The following is a 16,902-nucleotide window of genomic DNA, read 5'->3' as shown; positions in this document are numbered from 1 at the left end:
ATCCTAACTTTTGCTGGTGATTCCCAACGTTTGAGTAATAATTACAAACTTCTGAATGATGATTTCAAACTTGAACTTTTATCAATCCAGTCTTTTGAGTGGTGATTTAAACTTGCATGGTGATTTCAGACTTTTTAGTGGTCATTCCAAACCTTTAAGCAGTGATTCCAAACTTCTTCACTTAACTTCTGAACTAAAACTTTAATTATTCCACACTTTATAGCAGTGATATCACACTTCGGAGTGGTGGTTACATATTTTTTGGCAGATAGTCCAAACTTGTATTTGTTTTTAAATGTTTAAACAGTGAATCCAAACTTCTTAACGCTGATATAGTCCCTTAACTTCAAAGAGACATAAGGGAACGATCAGGTTAAAAGATGGTTGGTTAATGGACGCTCATCAAGATGCCTTCTGAAGAGAGCAGACACAGTATAAAAGGTCTCCAGAGATATTACATTCCATTTCAGGCAGAAGGCTACAGCTTTCTGTGCTGCTTATCTCTGTGCTGTTTGATTAAGCTGTTCTGGGTGGATGTTAGTGGCGTCTAACGTCTGGGCTTGGTTTCCTCTCTCTCCATTTTAACTTTAACCTATTCAGACCTGAAGCGGAGTCAGGCTCTACTGTCAACATAAGTCTCCCATCCTCCGAGCACAGCTGCAGATCTCCCACTGACCAAAGGGGCAGGCACAGTTTGGGTTTGTGCGAGCTAAAGCTCAGGCTTCATTTCCTCTTGGCCTGTGTGCATGTGTGGCGAAGAAGGACTGAGTTAAAGGTTAGAGCTGCACGATCAGCACATCGCTCACTGTCCAAACAACAGAGAGAAGAAAAAAGATGAAAAAGATGGATCCACCCAAAGCATTTGAAAAAAATAAGATCCAATTTTCTTGGTGCTAGCTTCCATTATGGTGGAGACCCCTTCACATACTGTCTTAATACCATGTTTCATTACGGGTTTGAGAAGAGGAATGAAAATGTGGCATAAATATGTTAATGTCTAACAGTCTGTGCTGCAATCTGGGGAGACAGGAGAGAGAGAGTCAAGAGAGTCCAACTGACACATTTCAGCAGGTGGCCAGAACGCACACACACACACACACACACACACACACACACACACACACATACATACACACACATTCAGTTGCCAGCCATGATGTTGTCGAGGAAATGCTTTCCTCACTTTGCCATGCGGCCGTGCAAGTCATGTCTGTGCATGGTGAGAAAGATAGCAGGGAGCAGTGAATAAATTCACACAGAGGACAGATGAAACTTTATCAGTCCATATTCTTCTACATGAATCTCAGAATATGGCCGGACTAGAAAAAAGTGAACAAGACTTTTCTGATGCACAGCCTTGTAGAGTGCCATGGACATAGCCTTGCTGAGCTGGCCTATTTTCTGGGACGAAAACAGCTTGATAAAAAGATTTTGTGATGTCATCAAAACCAACACATTTATATATATTAAACAATTGAGTTTATAGCAATTCAGTGCTGCCGTGTCTGTGTTACCTTCTGGCTCTCATATTTAAATTAGGCTGTTCACACCCTATGATAATGTTTTAATCTCTTTACCCTTTTTCCCCCAGGTCCTCGAGTACATGAATATCTGTTCAAGACGGAAGACCTGAAGTATTGAAATTACTATTCAATCAACTTATTCTTTATATGTTTTTACTGGACTGGACAATGTCACAGTTTTTGCTTCTGTTTCCATGTGTATTATATACTCACCAAGCACTTGGCGAGTATGTTGGCACCATATTCTGAGAGACCTCAATCAAGACCAGGTTACAGTTCCAGTTTTCAACTATCCAGTTTTGATAAGCCTGTGACTGCTGCAGCCTCAGTTTTCTCTTTCTTGACTAACAGAAGTACATAATATGGACAAAAGTATTAGGACGCACGTCTTAATCAATACATTTCGGTTTTTCATTCAGTCCCATTGCCACAGATGTATAAAATCAAGCACCTAGCAATGCAGTCTGCTTTTACAAACATTTGTGTTGATTGTACTGTAATTGGACGCCACCGCTGCAACAAGTAAGTTCATGAATTTTCTTCCTCCTAGATATTCCATGATCAACTGTGAGCAGTATTATTGAAAGGTGGAGACGTTTAGGAACCACAGCAACACAGGTACCGAGTGTGGTCATCGAGTGCTGAGGTGCAGAGTGCATAAAAGTGTCCAACGCTCTGCTGACTCAATAACTGCAGAGTTCAAAACCTGCTGTTAGAGCTGCAAAGGGGGTCTGTCTCTATATTAATGCCTATGGATTTAGAATGGGATGTCAAAAAAGCTCCTGTAGGTGTAATATGAAGGTGTCCCAATACTTTTGTCCATATAGAATGGTCCTGTGCTGTTGTAGCCCATTTGCCTTGTGATTCTTAGAAGCTTTTGTGCAGAGTGGTTATCTGAGATACTGGCCTTTCTGCCAGCTTGATCCAGTAGGCCATTTTCCATTGACCTCTTTCATCAACAATGCCTTTCCATCTTCAGAACTGCTGCTCACCGGATGTTATTTTCATTATTGCACCATTATGAGTAAACTCTAGAGACTGTTGTGTTGAATCCCAAGAGCTCAGCAGCTATAACTATTTAAAATGGCCATAATAATAAAGACCTCTGAGAAAAAAATAAAACTGAAGAAGAATCTTGGATATGGGCTCTTCAGAAGAGTGCTTCCCTCATACAGAATCCTGGTTATGACTAAATGCTGAAATTACAGAAGGTTCATTCTTATTCCAAGCTCACATATAATTCTTCTTTAGCACAAAAGTCCATTTGGGCAATAAGAAAAAGGGCCAAAATAGCTTATACAGCACCGAGTGATGGCTGAATGAATACACAATGCAATAATCTTAAAATAAAACATGGTCAAACACAGGAATATTTCACACCTGCTGACTCTCGCCTTGTGCTGCATTCAGTGTGAAATGGAGTCCATCGCGAACCTTTCCTCACAGCCCACAGAAGATGGATGAAAGCAATTAAAGCCACTTTAAAAAACGGCACGCAGGGCTGTAGTCTTTTACCTCGTGACACTGTGGGTATGTAGAGTTCAGTGTAGGGAGAGCTTCTCGTACATGAGCTTACCACAAAAAGTAGTAATGTGTTTATTGTTCTGCTGAAGAGCATTAGAACTTGGACTGTGAGGTGATGGTATCTGTCACACCAACCCTGTAGCCGTGCTATCTGTAAGAATTAATGCAGGGGTGGGTGTGAAATTTCATACTCATACTCTTGTAGGGAACAGGTGTTCCACACACCCACACAGATGTGCACACTGACATACGTTCACAATTTGTTATGTTACTTCTACACACACACAGCACAGAACAGAGAGTGAGAGTGTGAAGCAATGCTACTTAGCATCGCCTCCAAAATCAGAACATGCATGCACACACACACACACACACACACTCACACACACACACACATGCGTATGCTCACACATACAAACAGAACATGCGTATGGTCAACATTACCATCTAGTGGTGGCAGGAAAAATAACAGAATGGGGCACAGCAGAGGAAATGTCTATCTACCTATCTATCTATCTATCTACCTATCTGTCTGCCTGTCTGTCTGTCTGCCTGTCTGTCTGTCTGTCTGTCTGTCTGTCTGTCTGTCTGTCTGTTTGTCTGAATGTCTGTCCTCCCGTCTGTCCGTCCATCTTTCTGTCTGTCTGTCTGTCTATCTAGCTATCTATACATACATTAATAATTTGTTTCTTCATCCATCCATCCATCCATTCATCTATCCATCTATCCATCTATCTATCTATCTATGGTGATGTATATCTTGCTATATTTAACTTAAACTGCATTTTGGTGCCTTGTACTGTGCAATTAAAACGTTGAATCTATCTATTAATAATTTGTTATTATAAATAGAAATGAACAATTTTGGAATGGAAAAATTAATTAATTCAATTAATAAAATAATGAATGATAAGGGGATCCTTTGAGTTATGAATTATGGTGGATTCTGATCTCTATACAGCCAAATTGGCTGATGGCTGCTTTGTGCACAATGAGTGAAACAATGAGCACACACTGGCAATATAAATTACATTAGTTGCTCTTTAATGAGCCAAAATTGAAATAACAAAAAAAACCACATAATTAGCTGCATTAAAACACAATGGCAGCTGCAACCCAAATCTGCCAAAATCAAGATAATGAACTGGACGATTGCTTGTTCTGAGGAAAAATAGACTGATTTCAATATTTCAAATAAAATAATAGATTATAATAATAAAATAAACACCAAGTCAGCTGCTTTTTACTGATATCCATTGTATGAACACTGTGTTGTTTTAAAGTTATTTACAAACACTACAACAGATGATCCCAAGTTAATGCCCTTTATGAAGTCAACCAGAGGGTCAGCCTTCGGAAAATCACTTTTGCATAATAAACCCAGTACTTTCCTGGCCTTGTGTTCCGTTGCCAAATTAAATATTTGGCCTTCTATATATCACAGAGTGTGTGGCAGTAAGTAGCCGTGTGTGTCACAGCAGGGGAGAGAGTGGTTCCTGCTGACGCTCCACAGATTGATTTACGCAGGCAGGAGGCAGTAAATTGCTGGCCAAGAGGGAGGAACTGCCTCACAGGATTCAGGTACAGGCCAGCAGCCAGCCACTCTGAACTGCATTCATCAAAAACCCCTTTCACCGCTTGGGCTTACAGTGCATACAGCACCTTCTGTCTTCTCCTCATTCATTTTGTTGAGATGTCAGTGAGCACTAATTATACCTGTTTTGTTAGAAATAAAGAAACATCTGAATATCTGTGGTTTAAGACAACGTTATAAACAAAACCATAAATACAGTCGATTAAACAACATGCATCTCTTTCTCATTAGTCTGAAGTCAAAGGTTTTACTAGATGCTCCACTAACCATTGCATGATTGATTGAGTACAACTGGCAGTTAATTATTTGGTATTAGGCAGAGCTGTGCTCTCAGAGCAACAAGTGTTCTATATGATATAGAAAAGAGACCATTTGGGTAATGACTATGGCAGAACCTTTGTAACAATGGTAACAGCTTTTTGGTGTTATCTGGAAAGTTTTTTGTCATAGAGAAGAACTATTTAACCAGGAAAAACAACCATTTATGTAGTGGTTCTGATACATATAGAACTATTACTTTCACTAAAGATCCCTTGAGGAAAGCGCCCACTCGCAAGGATGTGTTTCTGCTCATTATTCAGCTTTAAAACACATTGTTTCATTCAGAACAACTGTCAGATGGTTGCATATATTCCCACACCAAACTCCAATTAAACTCAAGCAGATTATTCCATTTAATTATAGTCAATAATGCCTTGTTTTATGAGCCGCAGTCACTAAGTATCACTAAATGCAGTTAATACAGCAAAATGAAAGGAGCACTTACCTGCCCTGTCTGTGTGTTACACACATTTTAGTGCTATGATCATTTACTGACTTATGCCACAGCAGTTATTCATTAAATTTCCCTCTTAATTATTACCTTTGTGTATTTCTGTGCGGTGCTGCTGTCATAGAGGCGCCATGAAAAAGAGATTATCCCCAGCCTGCAGTGTGAAGCCTTCTCCGAAGGTAACAAAGCAGTTTAAATCTTTACAGGCTGAAACGTTTTAAAGTGGAAAACATTATAATATTTGCAATGCCAGTGTTTCTCATGTGTTTAATTAAACACCTTTCCTTGTTGTTTATTTTATGTAGAGCTTCTGGTGCAACAGCAAATCTGTTGATGTTACATGTGGAAAATAAGGTGACTAGGCTATAAATGAATAGTTGGATAACCTGTTAACAATGATCTGTGTTCAGTTTAATTGTGTATTTAAAGTTAGCTCTTGGGCAAAATATATTTAGTCTGTATGTTTTAGGTCTACCTAGGTATACTTAAAGTACTTACATTTTAGCACAGTTTAGTACACTTAACACAATTAAGGTTAGGCTTATATGCTATTTTTTATAAAGTATGTTGTAAATTAAAGTATTATAAGTACAAAAATAGTTTATTATTATTATTATTATTATTATTATTATTATTATTATTATTATTATCCATTTTAGCACTCTTTATGTGCACTGATCATTAGGGTGAGTACAAGTACACTACAGTGCACTGTGGCATAATAAAGTTTAGTTTTTTCACTGAGAAAAAAAATAACAGTATTGGGCTAACCTGTTAACAATGATCTGTGTTCAGTACAATTGTGTATTTAAAGATGAACAGTGTACTAAAGATGAACAGGCTTACTACATCTCCTACTAGTGAAGACCATTCAATAACATTTAGATATGACAGAATATGCTGTATGTGAATGAATGGGATAATTTAATTATGGCAAGTCTGACAGTTAGGAGTTCCAGACACTGATGAAACAATGTGCTCCTCGCTCTCTTTCTTTGGCATGTGCCTTCACTGAATCTAAGCCATTGTAATGCATTACAGTAATAACACAGTCATCACTGAACAGCACACAAGAGCAGCAATTAAGCACAACTGAATGGAATGAATATGTTCAAAGAATGGTTAATTACAGTGTCTAGTGGAAGAAATTGAACATCTCACGTTCACTAAAATACTGAAGTGTCCTGTAGCAATTCCTTTAGATACATTTTCTGGGGATTACTTTGGGGGGGGGGGGGGGGGTTATATCACACAGCACATAATGCGTTCAAACCATCCACAGTGCTAATCTCAGAGCGATGCTTTTTGTCTTGTCTCTTTCTGATGAATGCAAAAAGCGAGTGTCTTACACTTGGACTAAACATACCGAGGTGTCCTGCAAAAACAGTGGCGATTTACCCCAGAAAACCCCATGGCTTAGGTTTAATCTGGGTCTGGGAAACTGGCCCAGGAGTTATTTCAGAACATCTCAGAGCAGACAAATGGAGTATAATTAACAGGGCTAAGATCTGGACTCAGGAAGAGCACCTGCCAAAGAGAAAGTCCCCCCATTAATCTGCTCTGGAATCGTTTTTAGCCCATTAAGCCTTCCACCGGCTACTGCCAAGAGACGCTTATGAAACAAGTTTACGATTATCAACGCAAATCTTAATGGTAACAAATGTTATCATGCATTTTGGTTAAGGAGACTCAGATGTTCTTGGAGGAACTGCGATTTAAGTCGGCTGCACCTCAGTCAACCCCGGCCACGGTGCGTTTGAGCTTCCAGCCGAACTGGACAAGGTCCAGTAATGGCCAGCAAACCCAAAATGATTTATACACACCACGATAGATAAGAGTAACATTAGAGAGCACCAGACTGACTACTCCCTTATTCTTAGTAAAACTGAGGAAATCTCTATGGTACAAACATGAATATTCCCATTATGCACAGTGGGGGCTTTCTGAATAAGGCAATTATGCACTATTGAGCTGAGAGAAACAACACAACTTAAAGGCACATGCTATTCGATTGATTACATTTCATACATATAAAAGAACAGTTTTACAACTACAGCTTGCAGTACCATTCAAAAAGCTTAACGTCTGTGTACCATTCCTACAAGGGAACAACTCAACACTTTAAAAAGTGTACAGCTTCTATTCACTACTTACAGACGTTAACATTTTCAGTTGATCTGTATTGAAATGTCGTGGCTCAGTCCTTGCAATCTGTTGTCCTATAGGCTGGGGGTATAAATAAAATGCAGTCTTCTCGCACATTCAGATAAGAAACCAAGACGTTAGCCCAAAGGCCCACACGTCCTGCCACTGCTCCTGAATTATCGCTGAAGGTTTTGACGTGGACGTAAGTGATGATGTGTCGTACTCCTGAATAAGCCCCCTCTAAGGCTGGCTGGATCTGCTTCTCTGAAGGTAAGCACAGAAATGTATTATTGCCCTGCAGTAAAAAGGAATTCAATTAAACTGTGTCAGGTCTATAACCAGAATTCAGGTCTGCATGCAATAAAAAAATATCCAAAGACCATCTGAACTAGAGCAATGATGATGTACCTGCAGGTCTTGGAGACTTCTAAAGCATTGCAGGCGGAGTGCTTTGTTGATGCTTAATTTTGTACACAGTGTGCAGCAAGACTAGAGATGAAGAAGAAAATAAGAAGAAAAGCGTGCTCTTCTGGACAGTGGTGTTATCTGGCTTTACTTCTTGTGTTTATTTTTTTCAGATCCTTAGATCCTCCAACATATGGTTGTGGTATGAGAAACGACTGTACGACTGCAGAAATGTAGAGAACTCTGACTGCAGTTCAGGGGCGGCTTCTGCTTTGAGAACATCCCTTCCAACCTTTGATGGACTGAAGATACAGTGTATGAACAAAAGTATTGGGACACCTACTCATTCATGGTTTCTTCTGAAATCAGTGGTTTTAAAAGTTTTTTTGGAGTAACTGTCTCTACTGTCCAGGGAAGACTTCCTACTAGATTTTGGAGCATTGCTGAGGATTTGATTGCACTCAACGACAAGAACGTTAATTAGGTCAGGATGTTGGATGATCACTACCCCACTTTATCCCCAACTCCTGGAGCACCATCATTCTAGGGAACACAGTTCCGCTGTTCCATAGTTCAGTGGTAGGGGGTTTTATGTCCCTCTAGCCAGTGGTGGCACTGTTACTTATTATTTCTTTTCAGTAATAATTCTCTAAATATCGATGCAGACCTGCTGAAAACACTCAGGCAGCAGCATTAGGCAAAACCCTGAGCTGGGCCACACATCTGCAGTGACATCACTCTGTTGTGTGAGTGGAGAGCAGAGTTATATTAGTGTGAGGTGTGTCACATAAACATGGGCTGAATGTGAAAGGAATTGTACCATGTAACCACTACAGGACATACAAAATAAATAAAAGTGACTAATACAAATGAACAAACAGACGTGTCAAAATATGTCACTTATACAAACAATCAAACAGATCATGTCAAAATAAAAGTCCATTACACAAACAAAGCAGTAACAAAAAATACTATCAAACTATTGGCAAAAATTACAATCACACATTTATCTCCCTTTTTTCTTTTTTTCTAATCTGGAAAATGATCCAATTCAAACACCAGTATCTTCTAGCTCCCACCTGGCATTAGGCATGGTGCCATCAGGTTCATGTTTATCTGCTCCAAAGAGTCCTATTCTATTGACAATACTTCTGTACCGGGACTAGGCCCTTTTAATTGAGATTGTTGAGTTTTCTGTATCACAGGAAGCAGTATTCCATTTTCCATAGAGAACACCAGCCTAGCCACGAGTTCAGGAGGTCAGAAGGAAACAGAGGTTCCAAGAGGTCAGAGAACACCAGAGGGAGTGTCTTACCACAAATGACATCATTGCTGTGGTTTGGTTGCTGCAAGTGCAGTTGATCATCCTCTAGAGCAAATAGACTGGAGAATAGTCTACTGTAGGATGAAATGGAGGAAAATCATGTATTGTAGTGACAAATGAAATGCTGATAACCAATGCCTTTTCACAGAAAGTCTAGTGAAAACTTATCCTTGTATACTTTTATTTTATTATATTTAAATATGTTTATTTTACCTCTAAGTCAACTTGTAATGTTCACAAACTGGCTGTAGAAATGCATTCCCCCTATGGGAATGTAGGCTAGTGCTTGTGTTCGTTTAAGGACCTTAATTTACACCATATTTAATTTACAACCCACAGACCTTCACAGTGTACCAAAGCATAATTGTACTATAATAAATCTCATGATATAAAATATGTACACATAATGATGACTGGGACAGACTTTTTATCTGTTTTGTAGGCCCCTAAAGCTCTTACTAGCTAACATTTCACTCAGCTACAATCCAGTTTCATGGATTTTAGCCTTCTCTATTTTGTTTAACAGTGTTTTACTTAGTTCTTATGCTGATTGGTGCTGAATGCAGAGAATTAAGTTCTATATATCTCTTAAGCAGCTACTTTTGTATTTTCTTCTCAAGTTGTTTTTATAGGCACTTAAGTCATTATTTGACTGAAGTAAGAATGTAGGTTTGGACTACTGTATTTTGTTTTCTGATGTTTTACACTCTTTCACAAGCCAGCAGCAACCCCCCCCCACCCCCCACCCCCAATTATCTGGCCTATCGTTGATCTAAATGGCATTCAGACTAATCTGTGGGTGTTTTAGCATTAAACTACTCGATTATTATAAGATTATCATCTTCAGATATAATGTTATCCAAATGTTGTTCCACACACATCAGAGGTCACAGACAGGTTGCCTTAATAGCTGCTCTAGCCAAACAGAGATGTGTGGAAGTTAAATTCATGCTGATACATTTTTTAGTTGTTTATTTATGTTTCCCCTAAAGGCCAAGTAAGCGAAAACCAGAGGGCAGGAGCTCAACCAGCCCTATTTCCTAATATCAGTAATGAAATCTAGTGTTATGGCTGTTGTATATGGCACAGTAATAATATCACTAGGTTAGATATTAGGAAGGGTGGATATTAGATGTAGTGGAAAGATGTGAGGCTTGGATTCCTTTGTTTTCCTTTATGCTTCTCAATGCTGCAAATATTTTGAGATTCACAGTGTTTAGGCAAAACATCTCACTTTATCTTCTTCATATAATAACTACTTCCAGTATTTTCTAATATTTGGAGAAACCTTTGTAAATTGGACAAACATCTCTGGACCTCTCAAATATTTGTACACGTATAATACATATTCTGTGTTCCATCAGTTTACAGGCTAATTGAAGTGCTTATAGCTGGTATCTCAGTTCCCATCAGGCACCGACATTAAGACCTCGGATCATAAAGTCATATAAAAATGATGACCTTCAGTTTTTTTATTTTATGCTCTCTTGTCAGTGCTTATGTAATCTGCTTGATTATGATGAACAGTGGAATCTCTGAGAGTTGTACTGTTGTCTACTGTTTACTGGTGGTTTAGTTATGAAAGGACATTAGTTAGTAAATGATAAGCAGATTACAAGCATTTCTTCTCCTTTTTAATAAAGGATACAATATGTAAATATGTAATATGTAAATATGTAAGAAAACAAGACAATAAAAAACCCAAAACACAATAAATGGGTCTGATCAACCAGTGGAAGTATGTACAATTCATGTACAATTCTGAATAATTAAAACCTGCTGCACCTTTAAGCCTTTAGACAAGCACAAAGCAGCCCTTTCACACAGTCCTTCAGTCTTTGCAAAGAAAGGTGATTCTGCCCTCTGCTGTTAAATCATATTATTTGCATTTTTCTGTGCCAATTCTGTTGCAGCCCCATAATCATGGTACAATTTTAGCTAAAATTGTAAAAGGATCCCCTATGATCCTTTAATCATATATGAAATATGATCCTTTAATCATATTTAAAAACATTACAAAACAAACAAACAAAAAAAACATTTTCTCTACCTTAACTCCCTCTTTTACATATATTATTATTTTTTTAAAATTCACTTTGGCCTCTTGACTGTTTAGCAATGACTCTTGACTTGCTTGACAATGTAGATGATTTGTTTTTTACCTCATTACATTTGGGCTAGTCTAGAACACTGATGGTGAGATAGGAGGTCAGTACAGTGGCCCAGAGAACCATGCTTATTGACATTGCTCCTGCATTATTACTGTCAGTGAAGGTTTTGTCATGGACGTAGGTGATGATGTGCCGTGCCCCTGCATAAGCCTCCTCACAGGCTGGCTGAATCTGCTCCTCTGGAAGCAAGAAGCCAAATTCGCCTTTGTCCCGAAGCTCAAATGTGTAAGAGAAGGGGATTCCAGCTAGCCGAGCCCAGTCCTTAGAGGATCCAGAGAATTCATCTGAGCAGAGAGAGAGAGAGAGAGAGAGAGAGATAAGATGAGGTATGTATATGTCAATTTGTCATTACTGTCAGAACCCTAGCTTCTACAAAAAGGTCACTTATTAGGGAGCAGAAAAATCTTCTCAGCTTTAATGTAATTTACTGTAAAAAGCAAGATTTTATCCTGAATAGGTCTAGGCCATTTCCATTGGTGTCATTCAACACCAACGACATATCCTTTTAACAATATGGTTTAAATGGTTTAAAAAACATTTTTTAATGGTTTAAAAAAGTCTTTTTTTGTAACAATTTGAAGGTTTTTATGCTCACTGCTCCTTTGCAAAAAGAGTGGTTCTATAGCATCACTTAAACCTGTGGTAGCACCCCTTGTTTTTTCCCAAGAGGGCACAGTCTCCTTCGAAGGTATTGGAACAGCCTTTTTCCTTTTGTTTTTGCTATACATTTAAAGACATTTGAGATTAACACCATAAAATAAATTTCAGCACATTTCAGAACATGGCACTTTTGGTAGCAGACCACTCAGGGAAGCAAATATATATTAAAAATAGTCATAAAGTAAATTAAAGTTTGATCGACTTCGCCCAAGTTTGATTGGCAGCATTAGTGAGCCTGTTCCAGAAGCAGCCATGAAAGCCCAAGCCTTGACACTACCTCCACTGTGCTTGACTAAAAATCTTGTATGTTTTGGCTCAAGAGCAGGCCTTTCCATCACTTTAGTGATCTGTTAATCTGGGGCTCATCAGTATATAAAACCTTGTCCCAGAACTTGAGGCTCATCATATTGTATCATGTATTTGTTCACAAATTCTTCCTCTTAATAAGTGGCTTGCATCTTGTGGGATGGCCTCCATATTTCTGCTCGTCTTGTCCTACAGCAGATTGTAGAACTGTAAGACCTTCATCCCCTCCCTGAGGAGGTTGTTGAATATGCCAATGACTGTTTTCTGAGGTTTTCTTCATGAATTTCACAATGTTTATGTCATCAGCTGCTGCTGTTGTCCTAGGCTGCCCTGTATAAGGTCTGGTTGTTTGTACACCAGTGGTTACATTTAAAGTTGTTGTGTTGGATATGCCCCAATACTGCAATGGGGCTCCCTCTTTTCTGTATGTAGTCCATCTTTGTAGTCCAGTTTCTCTGCACCACAGTGGAGTTATTATGTGGGTTGTGGGTCATACTCAGCACTGCAGGTGACACTGACATGGTGGTGGCATGGAAGTGTAACCTTTTAAACACCTCATTGTCACTGCTGGACTGAGAATAGTCCTGTGACCAGCGTCCTGTGGCCACTGATGAAGAACTAGAGGATGACCAACACAAACTGTTGCAACAGATAATCTACAAGGTGGACCATCTAGGTTACAGTGTTTAAAAACTCCAGCAGCACTGCTGTGTCTGATACGCTCCTACCAGCACTACACACACTAACACACCACCACCACATCAGTCACTGCAGTGCTGAGAATGACCAACCATCCAAATAGTATCTGCTCTGTGGTGGTCCTGTGGGGTCTTGACCATTAAACAATAAGGTAAAAAGAAGGCTAACAACGTATGCAGACAAGCAGATGCACTAAACAGTCTGCAATTATAGAACTACAAACTGCTTCTATATGGTAAGTGGAGCTAGTAGACAATTTCTATTGGTCCATTCGTTCATCATGATATTTTGACACTACTGCAAAACTGCAAGTTTTTTGGCATGAGATAATAAAGCATGCACTCACTGTTGTGTAAACTGAAATTGTACAGTATACATATACACCTACAAAAGAAGAAATTATAGAGAAAAAATAGGAACAAACAAAGTATTTCTGGAGGAGTTCCTGCTTCATATTCCTTCCCATGTATGGCTGTCATGGCCTTTGCCGCACCCGTACCTGCCTCCAGCTATAAAGACAAGAGAAACACATCAGGTGGCACAATTTCTGAACACGAGTGAACAACATGGAGGACTATAAAACTGACGGACTATTAATACAGATTATTACCTGAATAATTAGCCTAATGTTCAAATAACTAAAGACCATGAATTCGCCTTATTGTGGCAGGCTGGGCAGGCTCACCAGTTCAGCATGATTAGGTGCTACAACTTGCGGGTGCCCATACGGAAGCAGAACTTGCTGTCCATATGAGTGGATCGTGAGGAAGCAGATGATTTCATTTGTCATGTTCTTCACAAACTCGGTCACAGCCTGTGCCTCTTTCTCAGACACAGGTGATTCCCCACAGTAGGTGTTGGAGCAGCAGTCATTAGAAACTCCAACCGCTGACGGTATGAAAAAGAGAGTGAATTGGCTGTAGTGTAAATAGAGAGTTGATGGATTATGATGGTAGGTGGTAGAATTTGTTTTTAGACTCATTGTGAAAGAAACTCACTGCCCCAGTTAGCATTGAAGTTCCGGTTCAAATCGACACCATAACAAGAACAGCCAGCAGGAGGAGACGATCTGGATTTCCTCCACAGTCTCGTCTGTAAATACAGTCAATATATTAAAGGAATGGTTCACCACTAAATAAAAGTTTCCCGGATGAATCCCAGAATGAGTGGGTCCACCAAAGCATCTAATGTATGAGGCTACATGGCTAATATAGTCAACAGCAATGGAAGTCAATGACAAAAAGTCTTTGTCAGTGGCGTATAGTGCCATGAAACTTTTTTTGCAATTTTTTTCATTTACTGCATATTTAAACAGTTCTTTTTTTCTTGATTTTCTTTTTTTTTCTTAGCATGGTCTGCTAGTGTGCTTGCTAAAAACTGTGTGACTACACTATGTGCAAGACTGCTTGCGTTTAAGGGTGGCTTTAAATGAAATCAGTTCAATTTAGTTAAGCTGGTGTCCGGTTTAGTTAGTGTTTGAGAAAGTGCAGTTTTTTTTATAGGTGGTTTGTTGGATAATATTACTCTTTAAATAAAATACAATAAAAAATTTGGTGTGTCAGAAGATCTGAAGCCATTCAAGTGATCAATATTAAGGACATTAGAAAGGGGCAAATATTGTTTCACAGCACTGTCAATGACCATTACATTTGCCTTGCAGATACAAATAGAGCAAATGTCAGACATCAGACATCTTGGTGGAACGAGAGGAGAAACATTTAGAGAAATTTTGTAGATGAATAGATTACGCTCACGTTCTCATTGATCCAAGTATATTCGTATCCATCAATGTTCAGCACTGGGGTCACATAGAAATCCAAGTTCTGCACCATTTCTTTCATTTTTTCATCTGTTCTGTATGTCTGCAGTAGCTGGGTGATGAAAACATAGTCATTGTGGTGACTGAATACAAGTAAAGGACCCCTAATTCCAATATCTTCTAATCCACTTCAGATGTCTCACCTCTTTGACAAACCACTGGCAGAAAGCAGGAGCAATCCATTCCCTGGCATGAATCCCACAGTCCATCCAGACTGCCTTCTTCGGTTTGCCATCAGGATTTGCCACTGAAATCTGAGCATGCAACAAATCCTAACATATGAGATACTAAATTACATTAATTCATCAAAAATGCTAATTTTATAGAATTCCCAGCTTCAGCTCAGACAATTAAATAGGTTAAGCAGGTAAACTGACAAACTGTGCAGGACCAGAGTTCCAACCCCTTGCTGTAAACATTAAACATGAATAATTAACTTACAGCTCAGCCATCAGGTTTTATTGTCTACCTTATTACTATACCACCCTGTCTCTATATTTATGTTTTATTATTATTACACAGAAGTTCATCTGTTCTCTTTATTCACTTTCATTTTAAAGTGGTAATTAAACTCCATAGATTCTAGACTGCTCATTTTAGGAGCCAAATAAACTTTTTAATAAAGTACCATTTTTAATTCTAAACAATGTGGAAATGCTTAGTCTTATAATCTGTATTCCACTACTGTGTAGATTCTGTTCTATTATGTTATGTATATTCTGTATATTATGTTTTTTAATATGTGCATACCTTTTTCAAACCAATCATTTGTGAAATTATGCTGGATAATTTCCTGCAACTTCACTGTAAGATTTACACTTATTGTAACACATAATGGTTTAAAGGGCCCATTTCACAAAAGAAAAAAACGCACAGTTTCTTCCCACTCCCCACATTTCAAAGTCAAAATCTGGATAATAAGCTGCAACAGTAGCCAAATTTCAGTGTATTCAGTGTATACTCATCTATCTTTAGCAGGTTTGCCTAGCATATTTGTAATGAAATGTTAGAGTATTACAGCCTGGACTGTTTTTCAATACAGGGAAGCCAGTTAGAACAGAGCTCATTTGCATATCTCAGTTTTGTGTTTTTAGTCAGAGAGATTGATTATTATTTTTTTTTTGCTACATGATGCCACAGAAAAAGATAAAACAAGACAAACGTGGGATATGGGTGCTTTCATATTTCACCTTCAGAAAAGTGATGTTTCTTCCCTCAAAGGTCGTTCCGTATGCTTCAGACGTCACCACCCCGGGGTTCTCGCTCACAATTTGATCCATCCAGGCAGAGATCTGTTGAAGTTACATTTATCCAAATGCATTTCAAACACCCTGGACTTTTATCCATTACTGTTCTTCTTCATTAATGGGTTTGGGTTACTTGTCTTACCTCAGACATGTTGTGGTATTTTGTGTAATCATATTTCCGTGTGGTGCTGTGCTGCTCTACAGCGCTTCAAACATTACAGTTAAAGGGATCCAGGCATAAAGGAGAACACAGTTAAAATAATCACCCTAAGATGAGAAAAATGCAAAGAGCACTGCACTATTTATATGAAGAATGAAAGCTCATGTAGAAAAACCTACCTGAACAGAAAACCTGCACAGCCATTAAAAGACAGTAGGAGAAACAATATGCTTTTGTTCAGCATGTTATGTCCTTAATGACAAATGCCTTTGGTTTAGTCCAGTTAATGATCAACTACTGTTTGATCCTGTGAGTTTCCAGTCCAGTTTACTGTGGTTAAAACTGACTGTTGTGTCACCTATATGTAGAAGGGGCGTGGACCATTTTCCCCTACACACAACCTCCCATTTCAAAATCATAAAGCAGGCTTGATCTGGACGGCCGATAACATTGAAAGAGTGATAACATATCAGTGATTATATTACGCTGGCCTCACTGAGCAAAACAGCTCATTTATGAATTGTAGTGTGCAGCAAATCGCTACACTGGTTTG

At 38.8% G+C, this 16,902-nt stretch overlaps 1 protein-coding gene across 1 annotated transcript; it reads right to left on the bottom strand.

Moving 5' to 3' along the window:
- Positions 1–10,991: 10,991 nt before the first annotated feature.
- Positions 10,992–16,661, bottom strand: LOC140560582 (carboxypeptidase O-like). The gene is made up of 9 exons (XM_072685075.1): positions 16,529–16,661; positions 16,332–16,395; positions 16,133–16,234; positions 15,086–15,196; positions 14,878–14,994; positions 14,122–14,215; positions 13,809–14,011; positions 13,548–13,632; positions 10,992–11,742 (listed from the first exon to the last, which is right to left on the bottom strand). The coding sequence occupies exons 1-9, from the start codon at positions 16,591–16,593 to the stop codon at positions 11,465–11,467; spliced, it is 1,119 nt and encodes a 372-aa protein (XP_072541176.1). The 5' UTR covers positions 16,594–16,661; the 3' UTR covers positions 10,992–11,464.
- Positions 16,662–16,902: the final 241 nt, after the last annotated feature.

This window comes from Salminus brasiliensis, chromosome 8 (genome assembly GCF_030463535.1).
Source record: "Salminus brasiliensis chromosome 8, fSalBra1.hap2, whole genome shotgun sequence".
Lineage (NCBI taxonomy): Eukaryota > Metazoa > Chordata > Actinopteri > Characiformes > Bryconidae > Salminus > Salminus brasiliensis.
This window is presented reverse-complemented; position numbering and strand designations above follow the sequence as displayed.